The sequence below is a fragment of the Tenrec ecaudatus genome, chromosome 1, assembly GCF_050624435.1.
Source record: "Tenrec ecaudatus isolate mTenEca1 chromosome 1, mTenEca1.hap1, whole genome shotgun sequence".
NCBI classification, from domain to species: Eukaryota; Metazoa; Chordata; class Mammalia; order Afrosoricida; family Tenrecidae; genus Tenrec; species Tenrec ecaudatus.
The window spans coordinates 94600829-94625655 of record NC_134530.1 but is presented as its reverse complement, the minus strand read 5'-3'; the positions used below and the strand labels follow the sequence as shown (position 1 = coordinate 94625655).

Sequence of the window (24827 nt, the reverse complement as noted above, 5' to 3'; positions counted from 1 at the left end):
TACATACATATATAACTTAATAGAAAGAGTATTTAGTTCAGAATCTAGAAAAAGTGAATGGCAAAGCAAGGCATGTTTTGAATCTCTGCAGCCATCTGTGCTTACTCGTGGATAGAAGTGTCCTTCATAGGTTAAACACATTGCCACTGCGGAAGAGTGCATCATCAGGTGGATGATATTGTTTGGTAATGGATTCACTTGTCTCTGCCTTTATTTCTACAGATTTGAGTTGATTGTGTAGAGATTGAGAGAACTTAATCTAGACAGAAGAAATAACAAATGCACCAGGACAGAAAAAAAAAAAAAGACTTAACAGGTTACTGTGATTAGAGCTGAAGATCCCTAAAAGTGAAACCAAGCCAAATCTACTGCCATCAAGTGAGTTATGCTCCTAGCAACCCGATAGAACAGAATGGTCCATAAGGCTGCCAAGGCTGTAAATCAGACTTCCTCAGCTTTCTCCCAAAACACAGCTGGCGGGTTCAAACCAATGACCTTTTGCAATTACCAACCCAACACTTAAACCACAGTGCCATCACAGTAAATAAAATAAAGATTGAGAAAGCTACCTGTTACAGATTGCTTTAAGTATTGGTTTTTTTATTTTACTTTTCTAATTTAACTTACTTTAAAAAGCATTCGTTATACCATAGTTTTGCTTTGAACTGAATATAGTTTGGGAGCAATGTGTGATACTTTGGAAGTGTTTAGGGGAAATTATAAACAAAACAAATTGTTCGACATTGATTTGGGGCAGGGAGAGAGAGATTTAATTTGTCAATGCAACTGAGGTTACGTGGAAATCTCTTGCTGTTAATTATTCGTAGTATCTGAAGCAAAGCTAAATTATTGGTGGTGGAGAAAAAAACAATTGATGAGATCCTGTTGAAGAAACCAATATAAAATCACAGAATGGTGTTGTGATACCAAATCCCTCAGACCCAGCCAGTCCTGCCTGGGACTCAGATACATACTCATATGCCTTATAATGAACTTTCCTTTTAGCCAAAGCTAAATTTTTGGAGGCTTCCATCACACGTAGACAAAACACCCTCGGGTATTATGAAGGGAGGACCTGTGGTGGTGTAGTCTTTCCACACTGAGCTGCTAATCTTAAGGTCAACAGTTCAAAACCACTAGCCACTCTGAGGGAAAACGATGAGGCTTTCTACTCCTCTAAGAGTTACAATCTCGGAAAGCCACACAGGAAGCTCCACTCCGTGAAATAGGGTCACCATGAGTTAGAAATGACTCCATGGCAGTGAATTTGGTTTTATTATGATGGTATTTTGTCAACAAGCATGGCTACTAGGGTTCTAGTTCATATATGCACAATTATTTCAAGCAAAATGTGTTTAAACATGTATCAGATCAGTGTATTACTGTAGACAAGTTCTCCCAGTAATGTCTAGTTTCATTAGGGCAACTTCTAAAATGAAGGGAGATACTTTATGTACAATTGGAAAAATGATTTCAAGGTCAGGGCCAACAATTAACAAACTCCAAGCAGACATTGTCACACACTGAAGCTTTACAGCCAACTTACAGGAATGTTGCCTCACATAAGTGTTTTCAGATGGATAGAATATTTTATGGGTATAGCAACTGTTTTGGGGGGATGCCTAAAGAGGAGCTGTAGTTATGCATTGGGCTGCTAAGTACAAAAACATTAGCCGGTCCTTGGAAGAAAGTCAAGGCTTTCTACTCCCATAAAACTAGTCTCATGAAACCCACAGGGCGGTTCTAACCTGTCCTATATGGTCACTAAGAGTAAGAATTGCCTTGATGGCAGGCAGTAAGTAATAAGAGGTAATTTTGGTAAGATTTTTCAGAAAGGATATAAGACAATCAGTGAAGCGTATTAGGAAGAATTAAGAAAAAGGGACCCTACTGGTGAAAGAAGGTCAGGCATTGTGCACGGGGGGAATTGTTTTTATCACGCCGATGCACTAACCCTTTCCTGAAGGGCACAGCATGGGCGCTACTCTGCTCGTTCCTGAAGAGCAGCAGAGGCTGCGCTCGGAGCTTTGCGAGGAAACCTTACCTCCGCCACCCTACAGCCCCGATCGCGCCTCTCATTTCCTTTTTATTCCCAAAACGCAAACATCTAAAAGAAACATAATTTGAGTCCCTAAAAATGTCAAAATTGACAAAATTCTTTGGGGGAACGGTTACAGATGGAAAAACTACCTTAAGAAATAGACAGACCTACATGGAAGACACATGGTGAACTCAGCTTCAGATTTTGCTATTTTTGTTTAAGTTTCTATGATTTTGTAGTAATACATGGCTTACTCTCAAATATTAAGAAAATGCTTAATACTAAAATAGCATTCTGCTTTTGTGTAAGTATTGACACTTTAATTGAGTACAAATCTATCACATTATTAGTAAGCAATAGAGAAAAACCATTAAACCGATGAAAAACAAAACCATTGAGAACATTAATATGAAAGATTATCTTGCTTGTTCTAAGGTATAAAGGTAAAGACTTTGCAGCCAACACTGGTCTACAATAAAGGCCAAAATGAATTTACTATGGAATCCTCAGTTTGAGGTTCCAGCAGCATTATTACGTCCATACTGTAGGCTAACTGAACATGCTCAAGGTTCACTAAACAAAAGCAAGCAGTGTTTTCAGCTCTCCACCCTTTTCCTTTTGCTTCTCTTCTGTATTCACCTTCTTCCAGAATATGTACTTTTCTCCATTCCAAGAATGTTTTCTGATTGAAAGCTGACATGTTCTCAAAGATCTCACCTTCTTGGCCACAAGATCTGGCCCAGTAAGAATTACTGTATTCCCTGGCAATAAATAAAGAGTGGACACATGATCTGAGATTAGCCATAGTTGGTTCCCAGAATTTTACCTACAGCAGCTAAAGAAACACAGACTGTCTCAAGCAGTAAATTTAGAAGACCTGGGAACTGACAGCATCGTAAGTATGCTGATCTGAAAAAAAGGGAGAAAGAGAAAATTATGTTCTGGTGACAGTTAAGTCCCTGATGTTTAGATTTATCTATGTTCTTCATAAAATCATGTAAGCTACACATTAATCTTTATTCTACCTATGCTAATTCCAGATGGATTTTTATCCTGGCACCTGGTAATTCTGATTGCTATAAATATGAGTAATACTCTGTGATAGAAATAGTCTTTATAATTTCCTGCTGAAAAAAAAACCCCAACAAAAAACAAAGACTAAATAGAATTTGACCAACAGTACTTAATTATACGTGGGCCATGTCAATCTCCTGTTCCAGGAAGTCTCCGAACAGCTTATTATATTGCCACAGTCTGCATTTTAGAAAGTACCAAGAGGCTACCTTCAGCTTACTATAAACCATCATAATAAAGTGAGGCACTGTTTTATTCTCATTCATATAAATGCTTGAAGAAGCTTTGTAACTGGTACTTCAATACCAACAGGGTCACCAAAGTGACTAAGTTTCAGCAGAGATTCTACATTAATAATAAACTACGAAGAATAAATATGGACTGTCCACTTTAGAGGAATTAGCAACTGCAAACTTTATGATTAGCAGTGAAAATGTTTCAGATACCAAAAACTCAGGTATATCAACAGAACATTGTCAGAAATGGTGCCAGACAATAGGTCCCTCTGGGCAGAAGGCATTCAAAATATGACCGAGGAAGGGCTCCTCTCTCACAGCAGTTAACTGTAACGATGTGGATGGAGCAAAACTTGTGAAAGTAAAGCCTGCAGGGCCTTCATTTGCTGATGAAGCACAATTCAAAAGGAGAAGAAATACAACTGTGAATATCTATGATAATTAGAACTTGGAATTACAAAGTATGAATCTAGAACAATCGGAAGTCATCAAAATTCAAATGGGCATACCGATATCATAGACATTAATGAGTTGATATGGTATGGTACTGGACATCCTGAATTAGAAAATCATGGTTTACTATTCTGAGAGTGATAGATTCAAGGGGAATGGCATCACAATCATCATCACAAAGGATATTTTAAGATCTATCTTGAAGTATACTGCTCTCTGTAATAGAATAGTATCTGCATACCAGGTAATCTAGTGAATACAACTATCATTCAAATTTATGCATCAACCACTAAATCTAGTGATGAAGAAATTGAATAATTCTACCAGCATCTTCAGTATGAAACTGATCAAACGTGCAATCGAGATGCAATGTTAAGGGGGTTTGGAATGCAAACACAGCAAAGGAAGAACAGTAATTGGAAAATACAGTGCTAGCGACAGATAAAAATGGAGATGGCATGATAAGAATTTTGCAAGACCAATGACCTATTCATCACAGATACCCCCTTTTACCAACAACACAAAAGCTACTTATACACACAGACTTGTCCAGATGGAATACAAAGAAACCAAAATTATTAAATCCGTGGGAAAAGACAATACAGTCAAGAAATATTGGCAGCTAAAGCAGGCCAGGGGCCAACTGTAGAACATATCATCAATTGCTCATATGCAAGTTCAGTTGAAGTTGAAAAAATTTAAAACAAGTCCACAAGAGCCAAAATATAAATTTCAGTATATCCCATCTGAATTTAGAGAACATTTGACAAACAAGTTTGCTGTAATGAACACTAATGACATTAAGACCTAATGAATTATGGGATGACATCAAAAATAATATTATATAAAAGAAGCAAAAGATAATTAAAAGGACAGGAAAGAAAGAAGATCAAAGTGGATTTAGGAGCAATTCTGAAAGTTGCTCTTAATTATGATCAGCTAAGGCAAACAGAAAAAATGAAAAAGCCAAAGAGCAAAACAAAATTTCAAAAGGCAGCTCGAAAAGGTAAAGTCAAATATGATAATGAAATAAGCAAAGAGTTAGAGAAAATTATAAAGAACATGCTCAGCATATTTTACACTGAAAGAAACTCCCCGTGGGCTGGACAACAGAAAAGTGGGTAAAGGGAGACGTCGGACAGTGTTAAGATATGACAAAATAATAATTTATAAATTATCAAGGGTTCATGAGGGAGAGGGAAGCGGGGAGGGAGGGGGAAAAATGAGGGGCTGATGCCAGGGGCTTACATGGAGAGCAAATGTTTTGAGAATGATGAGGGCAACGAATGCACAAATGTGCTTTATACCATTGATGTATGTATGGATTGTGATAAAGAGTTGAATGAGTCCCCAATAAAATGATTTTTAAAAAAGGCTCATTGCTAATATTCCAGAAAAAAGCACAAAGGAAACGCTCATCTGAAAACAAAGTAAGATGCCTAACAGTCATGATAGCAGTCATGAATATCTATAAGTAGCTATGAACGAGTCTGAAACATAAATAAACAACGCAAAGAACACAAGGAAAAAAATTCAAGCTTTGAATTGAAATACTGACTCGATAGGCAAGAAATTTCAAAAGATGGAAACAATACACAAGATCACTGTATCAAAAACAACCAGTCAACACACCACCAGAAGAACCACCAATGGTGCCGATGAAAGAAGTTCCAGCTGCACTGAACATATCAGCCAAATACAAGGCTGCCTCCAGGATGTGATGGGGTACCCACTGATGTTTCAAGGCTCATGAAGCACTGGAAGCAATCACTCATCTGTGCAGGAAAATTTGGAAGACAGCTATTAGCCAACTGACTATAAGATATCTCTATTTGCACTCATTCCACAGAAAGTAACCCCACAGAATATAGAAATTATAGAACAATATCATCACAGACAATTAAAACTTTGCTTAAGATCAGCCAACAACAGTTAAAACAATACATCAATTGGGAGCTGCTAGACATTCAGGCCCAATGCAGAACAAAGGATATCATTGCTGATGTCAGATGGATCATGAATGAATACACAGAACATCAGAAAGATGATTACTTGTATTTTATTGATTATGTAAAGGCATTCAACTATGTGGACCACAATTAATCATCAACAATCTTGAAAAGAATTCAAATTCCAGAACACCTAGTTTTGCTCATGGATCAAAAGGCTGCAGTAACAAGGGTATATAACTGCATGATTTAAAACCAGGAAAGCGGTCCATGAGGGCTGTGTCCTCTCATCAAACTTGTTCAACCTGTATGCTGAGCAAATCATAAGAGAAACTGGATTATAGGAAGAAAGTGGCTTCAGGATTGAAAGAAAGCTATTAACAAATTGCTTTATGAAGATGACACAGGCCTGCTTGCTGAAAGTGGGAAGGAACTGAAGCACTCGCTGATGAAGATCAAGAGTTGCAGCTTTCAGTGTGGTTACAACTAAATGTAAAGACCAAAACCCTCACAACTGGACCAATAGGTAACACCATGGTAAATGAAGAAAAGACCGACGTTGTCAAGGATTTCATCTTGCTTGGATCTGCACTCAATGCGCATGGAAACAGCAGTGTACAGATCACAGGAGGACTCACCGTACTAGGTAAATCTTTAGAGTACTGAAAAGCAAGCTTCTACTTTGAAAACAAAGTTGTGCCTGACCCAAGCCCTGGTATTTTCAATAGCTTCATAGGCATGTGCAAGCTGGGTAGTGAAGACCCAATAATTGATGCATTTGAATTATGATGCTGGTGAAGAATACTGAAAGTACCACGGACTGCCAAAAAACCAAAACTTCATCTCAAGTACTCGGGATATGTTGTCAGCGGAGACCAGTCCTTGGAAAAGGACATCATACTTGGTAAAGTTGAGGAGCAGGGAAAAAAGAAACCCCTCGTTAAGAAGAACTGACAGTGACTGCAACATGGGCTCAAGCATGGAAACAGCTGTGAGGAGGACATAGGATGGGGTGCTGTTTCGTTCTTTTGCACCAGATTTACCACCAGATGGTTGCTTACAAAAAGGTTCACTTTCAGCCAGTGCAGCCTCAAGGACAACAGAGTGTTCGAGACTGTTCTTTAAGGTAACTAACCTCATGGGATGGATATTTGATTAATCAATAAATTATGAAGGAATATAGAACCACTGAACTCTTCTACCTAATCCCCACATGGCATTTCTTCTATGTCTATTTTATTCATTTGTATGTGTACAGGGGCAGTGAATTAATTAATGTGGCTCTTCATGTCCCACTCAAAAACATTTTCCTGCCTGGGTCTGCTAAGACGGTGGGGGAAGATACCGATAGGACCCACTTATAATTATGAACAGATACCATCCTGGTGCTTATAAAATGAGACCTCAAAGCAGCAGGAAGGATCTCACCACCAATTTCCTAAAACCACAGGACAGTTCTAACAGCAGAGGAACAGCCGAGTCAGGAGCCAGCACATGCAACAGAGGGTAGGTAGACTCCCCTGTTCGCTGAGCATAGTAAAGCTAGGTACCTTTGTGCAATCAGCTGGCTTGTGGAGGGGAGTGCCTCTGGGCACTTAATTCAGGGAGTTAGGTGCTGGCCCACATAACTTAAGCCGAATGCCTTTGGGTGGAGGCTTACAGCGGAGTGGTATGCCTCTTTGGGCATTTATTAGCAGACCCGAAAGAACTTTGTACACGACCTGATATACAACTGTATCCCTGAGCATTTCTCACTTGCATTACAAGCAGTCAACTTCCTTTTTGGGGGGTCACCTTCCTTAATAGGCCATTTAATCAAGAATACTGTCTGTGGAGAATGCTATTTGAGACAATATAGTATGTACATGTCAAACTCAAATCTCTCACATTTTAATCTCTATTCTTTGGCTCTGCACACTCAAGGAATGGAATGCACCTAGTAAATTATAAAGGGTAAATTAAGAACTTATATAGTGTAATTTTACCTAGAGATAAACATTATAAATATAGAAAGTCCCTCTTATACAAATAAACTAATAAAACTGTGCTCACTCACAGTAGGCCTCTTGTTTTAAGAGTTAATCTGTACTAACCCAAGTATAGGATGCTTAAAATCCACAATACATTCTATGGTTAAGTGTTGTATAAACACATAAGTCTAGGTAGCTTTTATTATGAGGAATAAGCAAAACACATTTATTACAAGATGGTCCAAACAAAAGAATGTGAACTACATTTGCATATGAAGAAACAGGTCTGTCCTCTAGAATTCAACCAACTACAGATTAAAATGATTGGGGGGGGGGAGATGTTTGGGAGGAGGGGTTGAAATTAAGTGGTCAAAATAATCTCTCAAAGACTGAGGGACCATAAAGTCACAAAGTGCTATTTGTATTAATAATGTTATTATAGGAAATCTAAGGAGCCCTGGTAGTGATATTGGTTAAGCGTTGGACTACTAACCTGCATGGTGGGTGGTTTAAACCCACCAACCCATACCTGAGGGAGAGATGAAAAGATTTACAGCCTTAGAAACCTATATATTCATTAAGAGTCACTATAAGTCAAACGGACTTGACAGTAGTGGGTCTAGCTATGATAAAGAGTATGCAGGCGGATGTACATAAATTGTTATCTCCAAAATGTCATTTTCTATGAGGGATCTGAGCATCTGCAGATTTTTTTTCTATTTACAGGAGTCTTAGAACCAATCTGAGCCAGATACTGAAGCACACATTAATGAAGCGACTTCAAAAGTTCATGAAAAAAATTACCGCGTACCTTCTGAAGTCCTCTCAATGTATGTTTGTGGGTATACATATTTGTACATAAATACATACACATTTGAATATAATCGATATATGTATCAAAGTAAGCAACCCCTACACGTGCTCTGGCTTTTTATCAGGCACTCGAAGCCTCAACCTTTTCAAATGTGCCTGTCTCTTTGAAGCAGGGACAAAATGAAGAGGTGACAGTGTTCCCCTGTAGGCACCATGCTGCTGGGCAGCCAAAGCACCACGGACTCCATGCCAGTCCCTCCTCTTGGAGCCCTTGTGAGCAAGCCCCTTGGTCCGAAGTGAGTACTTGTATTGCTATTTATAGCAGTGTCACCACCATAAAAATTAACCTGTAAATCTAATTCTATTAAAACATTTAAAAGCTTAATTGATACATTACAGAAAACCCTGTAGTGACAGAATGTAAGGCAGAAAGCTGTCAGGGAAGAAAAACAAGTATTTCCCAGAGGTGAGCGACAGAATGGGCTAAGACTACAGTTGGCCAAAAGCAGAAAACTTTCGAGACCCGGAAAAGCAGTCCCACGCAGTAACAACTCTGAGGTTTTATTATGTAATTTAAACATCTTTTCTTTTGGAGAAGTGTGACTCTCTGGTTAAAAGTAATGATGAAAGATTGGTTTCATTTTCTCCATAAATAATTAATATTTAATCATTTTCCTAAAGGAAGATCATTTGAAAATAAATTTTAGAAAGCTTTATAGGGAATAAAAAAAGGAGAAATAAAAGAAAGTATAAGGATGTGTCCTATATTTTAGTTAAGTGCTAGATAATTTTTCACTGATCCAATGTAGTTTGTTTTCTGAAATAAAAGGGAATAATAATTGCTCTAGCTAACACACATTGTGCTTAACTCCATTCACCCCCTAAACTCAACCTCATTGACTTGATTCCAACTTAGAGTGACTTTATGCAGTACTGGAATAATGCGAACTGTGACAAGATGGGAAAAGACAAGGTGTTTCACCATTAGCTTTTACATATCACGTATGCATTCAGAAGCAGGGCAATAGTGAATTGCGTAAGCACTAAAGATTAAGCCAGCTCGAGCTCATGGAAGCAATTACCAAGTAATCAATGACAGTGCACTGGACGAAGTTGGTGAGACTTAGCATGTTATCAGGACAGACTAGCTCTTCAAAAGACTCATGTTTGGTGCAACAGAGTCAACAGAAAAGACAACAACTTCCAAAGAGATGGAGTGACACAGTGACTACAACAACTGTGGGAGGGTACAAGGCCAGGCAAGTGTTTTATTCTGTGGTATGGAGGGTAGCCAGGAGTCAGAATTGACTCAGTGGCAGCAAAAACAAAGATCTGACTAAATAACAGGATTCAAATGTTCTTTCAATAAAATGATTAAAAGGAAATATACTTCATTAAAATAATCATATATACATTTTCCATATATTATATTCTAAATTCTTGAAGGCTAGCACTGTTTTATTTATCTATATCCTTTGAATCATAAAGTACCAAGGCTCATACTAACAATAAATTTTCATGAGCACATGAGCAGGTACCCAAAAAAAAAAAAAAACAACCCGGAAAAGCTCTGCTGGGTGGAACTTTCATCATCCGTTTTTTCCTGCTGGACAAGCACTCAGCAAATCCCTCTGAATCAGTGCACCCACCCAGTGTTGTCACCTGGGAAGGCGCTCTCTGGTCACAGTGAAATTGTTTTTGTGATGACCAATTTAAGAGAACAGCACGTGGCTGTGAAATTTTGTTGCCTGCTAAGGGGAAAATGCAGCAGAAACTGTTGTGATGCTGAACACAGTTTACAAGGTCAGCGCTATGGGAAAAACTCAAGTGTACAAATGGTTTTCTCATTTCAAAAACGGTGAAATGTCGATTAATGACAAATCTCGTTCTGGATGTCCATCAACTTCCCAAAAGGACAAAAATGTCAACAAAATTCATGCATTTGTGCTCAAAGATTTGACGAGGGACCACTGTGGAGATGGGGGAAGTTATCTGGACTATCTTGGGAGTAGGTTCAAGAAACTTTATTTAATGCAAGATTTGGGGAATGAGAAGACTCTCTGCGAAATGTGTGCCTCGGGTTCTGACTGACTGGAAAAAGAACAAGTGGAAACATGCCGTGCTTTGAAAGACCAGCTCTGAGGTGAACCAGACTTTTTTTTCCCAAGGTCATTACTCATGAAGAGACAAGGTGCTGTTCTTCGAATCCCAACACCAAACATCAATCAAGCCAGGGGAAGACACCATTGTCACCTCACCCCCCCCCCCCCCCCCGCCAAAAAAAAAAAGCGCTCAACTGAAGATCAAGATGATGCTCACTTGTTTTTTTGGATGTGAATGAAGATTTGGAGTTCATTCTACCAGTCGGATTGTTAATCAAGCTTTCTCTTTAGAGGTTCTGAAAAGATTGCGTAAACAGTGTGAGACAAAAAAAGGCCTGATTTGTGACAGACGGGACTGGATTTGCCGCCAAAAGAATGAACCTGTTTGTTCAGCCTTGTCAATGTGCCAGTTAGGGCAAAAAACAGCATGCCTCTCTTGTTCCATGCACCTGACTCACCTGATCTTGCTCTGTGCGACTTCTCTGTTTCCATGAATGAAGAGGGACATGAAAGGACAGTGATTTGACAACATAGACGAGATGAAAAAAACCAGTGAGGTGTTGTCAGCCATCCAAACAGATGACAGATGCGTTTGAAAAATGTTTCCAAGAATGGAATCGCAGATTTGATGACTGTATTAAGAGTAGTGGAGAGTACTTTGAAGGTTATAGGGTTGTTTTGTAAAAAAATTTTAAACACATAACTGAAAAAGAAATTCCTTGTTTGGGGGTTATCCCCGCGTATACTAGACTCATTCATTTTCTCACACCCTAATACTTTTGAGTGAACATTCTTGTTAGACTCATGAATCCTTCTTAATAAAAACAGACATGGTCTCTCTTTTCATGGGGCTTACACTGTATTGGAGGAAAAAGACAATAAATTAAAGCTACTAAGGGGACAGGAAAGGCCATTCTGTAGAGACAATAGTAATTCCAAATTCAAAAGGATAAGAAATTAACCTCAGAAAGCATATACCAGAGAGGGGAATGAGCTAAAAAGATAACAAGGAGAAACTTTCTTATCTAAGAATATATGGAGTTAGTGTGCTCCACGCATACATGGCAGGGACAGTGCGGGAAACTATCAGGAGCCACCTCAAGCAGGTAGCTTGGCTCTTCAGGTTGAGTCTGAATTTTCTTCAAGCACAGGAAAATTATTAGAGCATTTGACGTCAGAGACGGATAAACTATACACTCGCTTTACATTATGAAAAGATCACCATGGTTGCTAGGTAAAAAATACGTTGTGGGGGAGTGCAAAGCAGGAAACAGTTTACAAATGATTGTGGAATGGAGTAATGGCAGCAGAGATGGCACAAAAGTAAGAGCTCTGTCTGTGGATAGAACCAACCAGTTTATTAAAGAACTGAGCACCAAGAATGGAAGGCAGACTTCCCGGTTTCTGACTTAAGGGTAACTGATAAGCTCCAGCACGCGCGCACACACACACGCGCACACACACACGTGCACACGCACACACACACCCCCCCCGACAAGGAAAGGAACAGAAGGAGAACAAGCAACAGTTCAGTTCCAGAAAATTGGAGCTGCCTCTGTGTGTCAAAAATGAGGATCTCTGCTCCCATAAAGATTTAGAACCTCACACCCTTGTAGGCTTTTCCCACGAGTCGAAATCAGCTCGGTGGCACTGGGCTTGGTTGAGATGTCAAGCAGCAGTTGGATAAGGAAAATCTGAGAAGGAAGAAGCTAATGCTAGAAACGTGCAGTAACTCAGGTACACTGAGCCTTAGGATATCGCCTAACTTGGCGATTTTCAAAGGGGTTGTGTAGGATTCCAGCTTGCTTAATAAAGATGTGATTTGAGCCTCATTTCTAGAGATTCTGATTCCGTGTGTCTGGGAATTTGCCTGCACATCTTCAGTTCACCAGTGATTCTGATGGAACTACATTCAGACTCCATGTGCAGAAACAGTGTGCTAGCGAAAGCCAGGAGAGAAGAGGATGTTCCAAAATGTGGACTAGAAACCCCCCAAAATAAAACTCCAAGTAAAGAAAGACAATCTGCAAAATATAATGCCCAGGGCCCAAAAGAAGTAGGGGAACTAGGCACTGGGTACTCTGTAAGTCAAGAAAAAGAAGGGATTACAAATCGTACTGAATGCCACTGAGATAAATAAGCAATGCCAAAATGGAAATCACGAGCGATTTTTTAAAACAGGGCAGAGAACATCAAGAGTAGTTTCCAGAATAAATGGGAAGTGAAAAAGATGGTGACACCTCAAGAAATGTTTTGCTTGGAGGGGGATTAAATAGAAGATGTGATTTGGGAAAGAACAGAAGGTATGAAAGGAACTTTCAATCCAGATGTTTTACCCAATTCATTATATGAAATTCCCTTCTTCACATAATTACTTAAAAATTCCTCATTTAAAGCTTTAAATATTTCATCCACATGTAACCTAAATTTTTTTCAGCTACCCCCCAAAAACTCCCACCAAAGTACAGAACCTAAATTTCAAATAGTTCCTTCTCCATAAAGAAGCTACTTAACCTCTTTACCTCCTAGCTCTTAATGTTATTTACCCTTGCAAGATCCTCTATTTCAGAATTGAAGTTTGTTTCTCCTTCCATCATTTCTTCCTCTTCTAGTGTTCGTTCATCATCAAAATCATGAACCAGCATGTCAGCTGATGGATCAAATTCATGGTCATCTGATGCTGCTGAACCTCCTGGTAAAGAATATATTAAAAGTTTGGTAAACCAAATTAAGCATAACTTATTAATACTAATGTATAAGCTTTATTTGTATTTGGATTAAAAAGAAACTTAGCCAGGGAAAGGGTAAAGCATGTATTATTTATTGCTTTTAAAAGTCTCCTCTTATTCATTAGCCCCCACAAAATCTCTTCCCAGGGGATTAATTTTTGCTCTTCACCACCCTTACATTGTAAGCTGTGACCCCCAAATGAGCAAGGAGGAATGTTAACAGCTTTAAAAAATGTGTCCTAATCTTTAATAATGAAACAAAGTTATGAAGGATAAAGATATTAAGTGAGAACAATCGTGCGGGGCGGAGTTGAATCACAATTTGTAACCATTTGATGAATAACTGATACACCAATGCATGAGTATGACCTATAGCCCCTGAGAATACAGACATGTGAAATACACAGCCAAAGAAAAATAGAATTGCTCTCCAATTATTTTGCTTCATCAGTATTTAGACTTCTGGTTGGAAAACATTGTACTAAATAAGATCAAGCTTTATAGACTGCCACACATACACGCACACATGTTTTCTTATCTGTATATAATATTCATGCTGTGTAGAGGGTATGATCAAAAGGGACCTTCAATGTCACAGCATGGCACAGTGGCTAGAAAAGAGCTCAAACATAGCAGCTCTTTATAAAGATGGCATGGAATCGGTCAACGCTGTGTTTAGCTCTGGTAAACATAGGTCACTGTGTTTAGCTCTGGTAAACGTAGGCAATTTACAGCATCTAACAATAATATGTATACATAAACATATACCACACATTCACACATACACTGCAGCTTTAAAAATTTTGTGGACAATGGCAGTTTTGTAGAAAAAGAGTGCAATATATCTTACTTATTTTTGATAATCCATTTTTTTCCCATTGCAATTCCAACGCAATTTTTTAAGTCTCCTCATAGAAAGCCTGTAAAATAGGCTCACATTTGACTACTTGCAAACCTGGATTTAAGTTTAAAGCAGCATAAGGCTAAGTCAAAAAGTATTGCTACTAGAGTTTGGTTTATCCACGCACAAGTTCTCAAAACAAAATGTACTTAAATGTATCCCTGTGATCAGTGGATGGTCAGACAAGTTTTCTCAGTAAAACTCTTGCTTTCAGGATTGTTAGCGTGCCTTTAATGTAACATCAGAAGTGTTCACTCAAATTGGTGGCTTCTAAGTGGATCAGGTGAGCCAATTAAACAACAAGCAGCAGTCAGTCCACAAGTTTAGAGACTATGAATTCCACAGGAGTAATCTTCATAGATTTTCTAAGGACAGAAGGTGACCACAGGAGTTGGGCTTACTATGAAGTTTTAAGGAAAATGAAATCTGTATTGGTGAAAAAAGGTCAACACAGTTCAACAAAGTTGTACCAAGGAATTTTTTCCATAACGATGCATCCGTTCATTCTCCAAGGGGAGCAAAGACTGTCCCATAAGAATTTCAATGGGAAGTTTCAGTCCATGCATCCGACAGCCCTGATCTTGCCTCTTCAGACTTAGTGTATAGTTGTACCCCAAACTCAAAGAGCATTGAAAAGTTACAAGGTTTGACCTTCCTTAAAGCTTTAATGAAAACAGAATTATTTGGGAAAGGGTAGAGATGGAAGCAAAGAGGTATACAGACCAGAGGCAGGATATGTCAAAAAAGAATAGCTTCGCATTTTGATATTTGTTTTAATAAATGTTTCTGACTCTGTAGCAATGCTTTTTTACTTATCCTCATACTAACAAATGGATTATTTTACATTAAAAATAAATGATCAATTCCTTATTAATCTAAACAGTTAAAGACTGTATTAACAGATGTGCCTACTCTTGTATGTTTACTACAGTAAAAAGTGAATTGGTAAAATAAAAATATAGAGATTGACCTCATAAAAACCAGATGATAAAGGATAAGGTAGAACCCAAGGCTCAGTTTTTCCCCCTCCAATTATCACCCTACAGAAAAAAAGCTGTTGTGAGTGCTTACCATGCATGTACCAATTACTAAACGTAAGCACTGCTCAAGTACCTCATGCAAACTTCAAATAATACTATGAAGTATCATCAATCCATTGAAAGAGAGTAGAAAAAAAGGATAAAATCTGAAGCTCAAGTGTGTTTAAGTAGCATGTCTACACTCATATAGCCAGTAAGTGGCAAAAAAATGAGTTTTAAATCCTGGGTCAGCCAATTCCAAAACTTGTGCACTTCCTGCACTCCAATCTTCCCATACATCACAGCTCTGAAATGGTAGATACTCTATTTCAGTGCACACTGAAGGAGCGCCTAGGGGCTTGGGGATGAAGGAATTCAGAGCTACGTCCTGTGTCGCAGCCCTCCAAAGAGAAATGCAGCTCGTCCTGTAGTGTACTCACTCATCAACTCTCTATTGCTTAATATCCCCATTTTTCCTTCCTTCCTTCTTAATGACTTACGCAGAGGGAATGACTTAGTTTGTGCCTCGACTTTGATTTTACAGGGTAGAGTTTGTAAACACATCACATATGATTAGCTTCCAGTCTGGGAAGCTATTATTACTACTAGTATTTACTCCAAAGTAAAGACAGAGGGCACAGCTTTTCACCAGAGAACCAAAAAACTTTTTTACATGAAGCAAAATTTCTAATTCTTCCCATAAACTTTTAAAGCTCTTTTAACTAGCATTGCTTATAATAATAATGTACATTTCCATGTATACTGGTACAGATTCCCAGAAACACAGGGAATCCAGGACGGATGATCTCTTCAGGACCAGCGGTGAAAGTGCCCATACTAAGAGGGTGGAAGGAAGGTGGAGTAGAAAGGGGGAGCTGATTTATAAGGACCTATATATAACCTACTCCCTAGGAGACAGACAACAGAAAAGTGGGTGAAGGGAGACATCAGACAGTGTAAGATATGACAAAATGATAATTTATAAATTATCAAGGGTTCATGAAGGAGGGTGGGTGGGGGAAATGAGCTGATACCAAGGACTCAAGTAGAAAGAAAAAGTTTTGAAAATGATGAGGGCAACAAACGTACAAAAGTGCTTGACATACAATGGATGTATGTATGGATAGCGCTAAGAGTTGTACAAGCCCCCAATAAAATGATTTAAAAAAAAGAAAAGAAAATGATGATGGCAACCTATATACAAATGTGCTTGACATAATGGATGGATGTATGGATTGTGATAAGAGCTGTATGAGCCCTCAGTAAAATGATTTTAAAAAACAAACAAAATAATAATAATAATGAATATTCCCTTGGGTAGAAGTCTGATCTCTCATGCTATTTAACTAGAAAGACCATTTTCAATCTGCAAGCTATTTGGAAAAACATAGGCAGCATTAGATTTATTTGCAAAAGCATTTACCAAGTACTGGTAATAAAAGGCCATCAACGAGGGCATTGGTAATAATGCAGTAGAATTATTACCTCCCACATCTGGTTCGATTCAAGCTCAATCCTTGGTTAACACATCTCATATGCAGCCATAACAGTTAGCGGTGGCTTGTTATTTGTTAATGTCGAACAGCTTCCAACAATGTTTCTCGACTAAGATGGCCTAGGAACATGGCCTGGCAATGTATTCCCAAAAATCAGCCAGTGAAAATTCTGGATCATAATGATCCAATCAATAAATGAACATGGGGGATAATGCTAATGTACAGGGATGCCTTAAGTCAGGGGGTAAATTCCATGGCAGCAAACAACAACAAACATCATTAAACACATTTGTAGTTTTCAAGTCTCACAGTTCTGCCTACCCTAGGAAGATTCTAATAAACTGGGAGCTGAGATTCATTTAATATCACTTTCTGAGTAATTAATTGTATGTATTCCTGTATAGTCTGATTAATGTCTTAAAAGTACAAAGAAAAAACACTGTAACTCATCTACTTGTAATTCTCTCAATAATATTAATGAAAACAAATAAAACTTCTATTTTTCAGGCATTAAAAAATGCAAACAATTTTTTTGTCCTAAAAATGACATGGTAACCAAATATTTAAGGTCAGTTTATTCCCAACCTCAACCATGCACAGCATAGAACTAAATTGGAAACAAAAAAATCCTTGAGTCACAGATATATCACAAAGTCTAACACTAGAAAGGCATGCTCTGCTGAAATAAAGCAAAACCAACTTCACTTAGTCACTTGGAAAGGTCCTGGAGATAATCTAGTCCAAACCCTACTAACTGCATAGATAGCACTCTGGGGCAGATCACCCACAAGCAAAGCACAAATGGGTTTATTTGTGCTTATTTACCAATCAGCAGGAAATCATTTCACAGGAAACAATTCACTACAGATTAGTACCATGCCTGCTGGGTACTTTCCTCTGCCTGTGCCAGAGATGTTAAATTTGAAAAGAGGATTTGCTTTTGTAAGGGGGTGCCACCAGTGGGATTGGGAGGGAGTTGTCTTAACTAGAAGCAGAATCTTTGATGTGGTTTTAAAAAATAGAGCGAAACTGTTCACTACAGATTAGTAGGTAACCCAAGTAAAGTTGTGCTCACCTTGAATTTTGGGTAATTAGATAACTGATTTTATTACATAGAGTATAGTGGGGTTTTTTTCATGTAAAAGAACATAAACCAATATATTTTTAAAAGGCTTATATTGTCTAAGTATTTTCAAAAGTTTTCTACTTAAAACAAGAAACACCAAAGGTTAATTGCTTCCAATAATTTGGAAGATCCAGTCATGAGGAATACATCAGACCTAAATATTTAATACATGGGAGACGTTTTCAAATAAAACACTATCATGCTTCAAGGGGCTCTCCCTTTTCTTCAATTTCTCCAGTTATTTTAGACTGTTCCTCAACCTACCAGGGACAAGACAGTAAAACTAAAAAAACCTGACACTCTTCTGTTATTGGGCTGACCAATTATACTAAGTAAAATGCTGTACTCAGTGGTACCGATTCATCTTGAGAAGCCTAAATCTAGATTTTATAGAAATATTCCAAGATCTTAAAATCAATGTGCTGGCTTTAAAAAATCTATCTGTATCCCAGATTTAGTTCAAAAGCTTGTAACCTCTAAATTGGGGCAAAATGAATTCTGTGGTGTATACAAAAACTCTGCCAGAAAATAAAGCTTGATCCAATTAAATGCTCTTTAAATCATTGAATATTCATTTGTCCAAGATTTGGCTTTATTTTCTTTCTCCCCTCTCTCACTGAATGAACTAAAAATATTTCTCAAATAAATATTTGAATTTCTTACATAAGCAAGTATTTCTAAGCTGTCTCCTTTTTGCAAGACGTAGCTTATTTCATATATCCTTCAACCCACATTATTTTAAAAACTGCAAGAAATAAATGTAGCAAACTCACTGGGGGGAGAAGGTTGTCCAAAACTGTCCTATTGTCATGAGGATGAATTCACCAGCAACCTCACCTGTACTTTCATGGGCAAACATTTCATTAACTTCTTTTTCCCCACAGAAGCATTCAGAAGAAAAGCAAGTCAGATGATAGTCTAGCTCCTCCAGCTTTTATACAACTAATAGGACAAATGCTATCTAGTAAAGATAATAAAATAGAGAAAATACTTACCTGGACTTGAAGACTCAACAGATGGCTGAAGGGAAGGAAAGAGGAAATATTAGCATTTTTGTATACTAAATCTTTATAATTATTCCAGGGATTGATATGATAAATAATGTAACACTAAATACAATGGTAGTGTGTTAAATGTCTGAATTGTCTAAGACAAAATAAAATGTCCTATGTAATCTTCTCCCCAACAACACAAGTAAGCACACAGACAAATTAAAAAGCACTCCTGTATCAGACGGGGAGCTGGGGGGGGGGGAGGTCATTGTTTAGGAAGTACTTAATTTCTATTTATGGTGATGGAAAATGTGACAAAGAATATTGCTCATGTTTGCATAATATGTTAACTGAAGTCACCACAGTATAGATATGAAAAACATTAAATAAGCAAACAACCTGTTGCATGATTTTTACAACAATGAAACCAAAAGCATTCCTGAATCTGGAAACAAAGATACTAATATGGTATTTATTCAGACTTTAAAGCTAAATATGAATATCATAAAATATAGTTTAGGATGACTTTACTCTTTGAATTTACTGTAATGAGTTATCTCCTTTCAATACAGGGAAAATGATGCACACAACTGCTGTCAAGATGATTTTGTGATATGAGGGAAAACCAAATTCAAGACATTATTAAAAATGAGGTTGAAAAGAAAGCAAAGGGGAAAATTAAATTATTACTTATGCACCAAACAGTACTATTAAACAAACTATTATTATCACAGAATTAACACTCTTCTAAGTTAAGTCTACAAAGTTTAGGTCATTTGATAGAGGATCACAGACTAGCAATTTTAATTTCCTTATACTGTACTGTTCTAACCATCATACATTTAATCATTGCCACTTAGAAAACTCAAAGATAAAATGGGTAGTAACTTACTTATGCCACATAACCACCAGTTCATTTTGTTTTATTTAAGTTAATTTGATAAAAATCATAAACAAGTGATTTACAAGCCACTACAAGGCAAATTCACTGACAAACATATAAAAGATGTTTCAAATGACATAAACTTTGTTACATAACTAGTCTTGAAGTCCTAGCAAGGAGAAAGAGACATTGTAGTATTTTTCTTCTTACAGTTAAGTAATAGAGCAGAGAGGCAAAGGAATGGGGAAAATGTGCCAGTTTTCAAAGCCCAAACTCAGTGCCATAAATTCGATGACAGCTCATAGCAACCCTTTAGCATACAAGGTTGGACTGCCCTTGAGTTTCGACTGTATTGTAACTCTTTACAGAAATAGAGCTAGTAACAAGACAAATTTTGATAAAGTGTTAAAACTCAATTTTATGGTTGTCCACAGTATGCTATTACAGTAAACACGCTGTTCCAGATTTCCATGCAATGACTTTAAGTTCAGTTCTTTTGTGATTCACTTTTTCAAGGGTACATTTTTTCCCTCATTAAATTCTTCTCAGGGGATGGGTATTGCCTAAGTACTGTGTAACAAAAGGCTGACAACACCCAGTGTTAGGTATTTCCATCGTCACCCCACTGCCATTTGTAAGTCCTCCTCTCCTAGCACTGCTAACACAGTGCTGCTACTTTTGAAGTCAGTGCCTCTGCTGGAATGCTGAAGCACACGGTGACATAGTTTCTAGCTTACATAACATCTTTGAACAGCGCTACTCATTTCTGGCTCAAAACGGATTAAACGTCACAAATTAGAACAACATAAGTCAATATTTTGAGATATTAATACACTTGTATTTCTAGCAGCGATACTTTATTTCCCAAGTGTATGCCCAAAAAGGCTACACCAAGCTAAGGACTACCAAGTCCTAGGTTCATCATCTATAGTCTTTGTAAAATAAGCACTTTATTGGGGGCTCTTGCAGCTCTAATCACAATCCATGCAGAAGACTTTTTAGTACAGTTCTAAAACACATTTGCATGCCTTATGTACACACATTTTTTTAACCTTCAAAAATTATTCTTTGAATATTTCTTTTTGAACATTTCAGAATTATTCTACAAGTTTCTGACAAAAGCAATTTTCTGGTATATAAAGAAGTTACTCAAAATAATATTTTTCACTGATGTTGTATATTGACAACAGCAGAGATACCAAATTATGAACAGTCTGTGTGGTTTGTACACAACATTAATAGCACTAACCACCAGTGACTGCCAAAGTTATTACTTTCTGGTGCATGGTAACAACCCTACAGTTCTGGAAAAGGCCATCAGTACTTTCCATTCATTAGAGTATCAAATATTTAGAAGACTGGTAGCATTTATCATTCTAAATGGCACAAAGTGGATCATCTGGCATGTTCATGGATCACACGTTACATCAGACACAATGGACTGTTCAAGGACCATGAATGATTTGCTGGTGGTGTAGGGTCCCCATGAAATGGCATTAACTCCATGGCAGTCAGAGTCATATTGAAATTAGCATAGAGGGAAGAAAAGCATTTATGTACAATTTCTAATGGTAGGGGAATCTCTTTCAAGCTACTTATCCCCAATTAATCAAAGACCAAATTGGGAAATCTGACCTTTGAAAACACTCTACATGTAAAACAGTACTTTTTCCAGCTAATAAAATGATCTTTCAAGGTAAAATGTTAGTTTACTATCATAATATACGTAAGGTTTCAATGCAAGGTAAAACTTTTTCTTTTTTGTTCAAGCATGAAAGACAATTTGAGAACCAACTTACATTTTCAAACTTAACAGTTCTAGACACTTTTAAATATGCAAGAATAGCAAGTACGGTGAGATAAAGTGACCTGACCACGGTTATGAGTTCGGTAGTGAAGGCAGGACTGGAATCTACAATCTCTGACTCCTTAGTGCTCCTTTTCTCCCTCCGGAGAAACAACTACGTGAAAACTTTCTTTACCTTGTTCTTTCTTCCCGCGTACCCTGTCCTTCTTTTGTAATTTTAAAAACATGGTTTTCATATGTTCAAAACACATTTAAAATGTGACTATAATTTGCCATCTATCAGGCCTGTTTTTGTCTCTTTAGGAACTGGCACCTCTAACAATATCCTCCAGGAAAGGAAAACCTGTAATAACTATCATTAATTATTAATCAAACTGGGTGGGGGTAAAAGAGAAAATAAACAACAACTAAACTATAGCTCATCCAATACTCAATTTTTCTAATACCTGCTTTTAGTAAAAGCTCAAACATTATACATAAAACATAAGCAGCAAATAAGCTCTAAAATCTGGGACAAAAATATATTTAGAAGACATTACTGGTAGGGTTGATATAACGATTTGCATGACTGCTTTGACAACATGAATTTGTACTACCAATATACCTGGAAAAAGTACATCACCAACAAACATTTAAAAAACATTTATTAGCACAATATTGGACCACAATGTTGGTCATAGTAAAAAGTTGGGGAGGAGGGTAATCATCATTATGACTACTTAGAAATCAACTGAAGTTCTTCCCAGCATGGGAACACTATGCATGCATTAAAAACAAGTGTGCTAGAGAAAAAAACACCGACGACATACCAGAAGTAAAAACAGAGAGAAAACAAAAAGATATACACAAGAAAGAGATAAACTGAGCTGGAATTTTTGTTTTCCAAAAGCACACACAAATCTGTTAAAAATGTTCAAATGTAGTAAAGTCAGGGAGAGAAAGCTTTTTTCGTGTTATTCCATTCTTTACTGTTGGGAATCTTTAACCACGTGTTAGCATGCATCATCACTCTTTTTAAAATGAACGTCACTAGGGTTTACTCTTGTTGAATTAAGAAGCATTTTCATTTTCTTTTTTGATTTCTAAGAAAATGTTTATATGATTTTTATTAAAATGTTTAATTTTGAAAATACAATTCATTTTCTGCTAAAACAAAACAAACATCTATCGTAACGGAGTTGATTCCAACACATTCTGACTCCCATAAGACAGAGTAGAACTACTTCATAGGGTTTCTAAGGCTGTAACCTTTATGGAAACAGACCGCCACATCTAAGAAATAGCTGACTGATTTGAGCATACTTAAAAATGTTTCATGTCAGATGGAAAATATCACACTAAACAATCACACATACACACAGAGTATGAGTAGGCAAGATAAAAAAAAGCTACTGCCATTTATATATCATCCTTATCCATATATTTAAGATTTAGCTGTTACTGCAAACCTTCACTAGGCTTCAGACATATTCAAATGCTTCATTTTGGTAACAGCCATTGCAAACATTCAATGCTTCAGATAGGTTCAAATATTTCAATTTTACATTTTTTCCTCTGGACACAGTGAGAAATGTCCCATAGAAAAGAAAACTATAAATTAGCAATGAGTAAAATATCAGGTAGAATCTGTTTTTAAAAAGGTGTTATAAACATTAAAGAATCATTAGGTACTTTTACTCAAGACATTATTTTCGTAAGTATAACTAATTTTTCTCCTCAAACTAATTCTACATCCTTTTCTTTATATGGTACTACCACTTAAGTTATGTGTACTATAACATAAATAGACGCCAAAAGGAGTTGGGTGAAGGGAGACAGGAGTACTACTCCAAGGGCCCACCACCCTTCTCCCCTCAGTCTCAGGCATTTTGGGAGTATAAAAATAAAGAAAGAAAGAAAGGGTTAAGAACCTCTTGGAGTTAAAATTAGTAAGTTTACTAAAAGAAGTAATTATTTTAAAGAACAAAATGGTATAATGAAACATAGGAAATTCAGAAGCCCTGGATTCTAATCTTCATTGTGCTACAAACTAATTGCAGGACTCAAAGCAAATGGCATAAACTCTCCATTTAGTTTCATTTTGCCTCTGATGAGATTTAGATTCCTTCGCATTCAGTCTAACTTCTTTGCATAGCTAAATACTTTTACTATGACTGGCTATAAAGGAGTGTAAGAAAAAGACCTCAATTTGAACAGTTATTTAGAGGTGCTACTTTATAAATTTTATATTTGCCAGAAACATACGATCATTCTAAAATCATAAGCGAGGGCTGATAATTGAACACTTTTATTAATAACTACTGCAATGAACTTTGGAACTATTTAAACATTTTTTGTAATACGGGGTGGGGGACAATTCAAAAAGTTCATCGGAAAATGACATTACCCTTGAATTCAAATTTTCCATAAATATTTTGCAACCTCCTAATATAAGGACTCATTCTCAATTTCATGCAAGATATTTCTATACAATTGATTCCTTACATAAAACGCAAAAATAAGTTTAAAAATCAAAGTTTTATTTCTGGGACTACTTGGGAAACTGATTAGTCTTACCAGAGTCATCTTACAGCAAATCACTTCTACAATTCCTCCACTAACTGTTTTTTTCACTATCAAGTTTTGGACTCTTTCTTATTCCCACTAATTTTTTTTTAAGGACGCTCGCACATTATTATTCTTAATTACTTTGAATAAAACCTCAATAGCAATTAAGTATAAAAGCTAAAATAAATTTAATTAGCCATCTAAAGAATTAATGCCTAAATTCATTGCAGTTGCAAGAATAAAAATTAACACTTCAAAAAATAGTAAATCACTATTTCCTTTAAAAAACTAAATCCAAATACACTCAAGAAATTCTAAGTAAACAATCCAAGACAAATGAATGGATACATGAGATACTATATTACAAGTTATATTCTCCAAGTCATAGAAGGAAGCGAGTCTATTAAATTTCTCCCTCCCCCCCTTGAGAAGTCCCCGATGTGTTTACAAACTGTGATTTAAAAGACAAATTGTTAACTCCCAAAGGTACCTACACAACATTCCTTATAAAACCCAAAGGATTCACTATTTCTTCCTCTTACTCTCTTCTCATTGCCTTTGTAAAACCTCAACAACCCTGTAAATTTCTTTCAAATGAGATTTAGAATGGCTTTTAGAAGGTCTGTAAATCATTTTAGGGGATAAGAAGCAATAAGAATCATTACCAACAATAATGAATTAAAAGGAGG

At 37.0% G+C, this 24827-nt stretch overlaps 1 protein-coding gene across 9 annotated transcripts in view; it reads right to left on the bottom strand.

Annotated features, from left to right (window-relative positions):
* Positions 1 to 24827, bottom strand: part of MIER1 (MIER1 transcriptional regulator) — a 67405-nt gene that overhangs the window by 34142 nt on the left and 8436 nt on the right. For 7 of the 9 annotated variants that reach the window (XM_075557265.1, XM_075557242.1, XM_075557244.1 and 4 more), the window contains 2 exons: positions 18905 to 18929; positions 13185 to 13330 (listed from right to left, as the gene is read on the bottom strand). In XM_075557265.1, coding sequence (XP_075413380.1) covers positions 13185 to 13330; positions 18905 to 18929 — 171 coding nt within the window. Of the gene's footprint in view, positions 1 to 2871; positions 2951 to 13184; positions 13331 to 18746; positions 18780 to 18900; positions 18930 to 24827 lie in introns of those variants that run through there. The other 2 variants (XM_075557268.1, XM_075557267.1) reach the window with 2 other exon arrangements.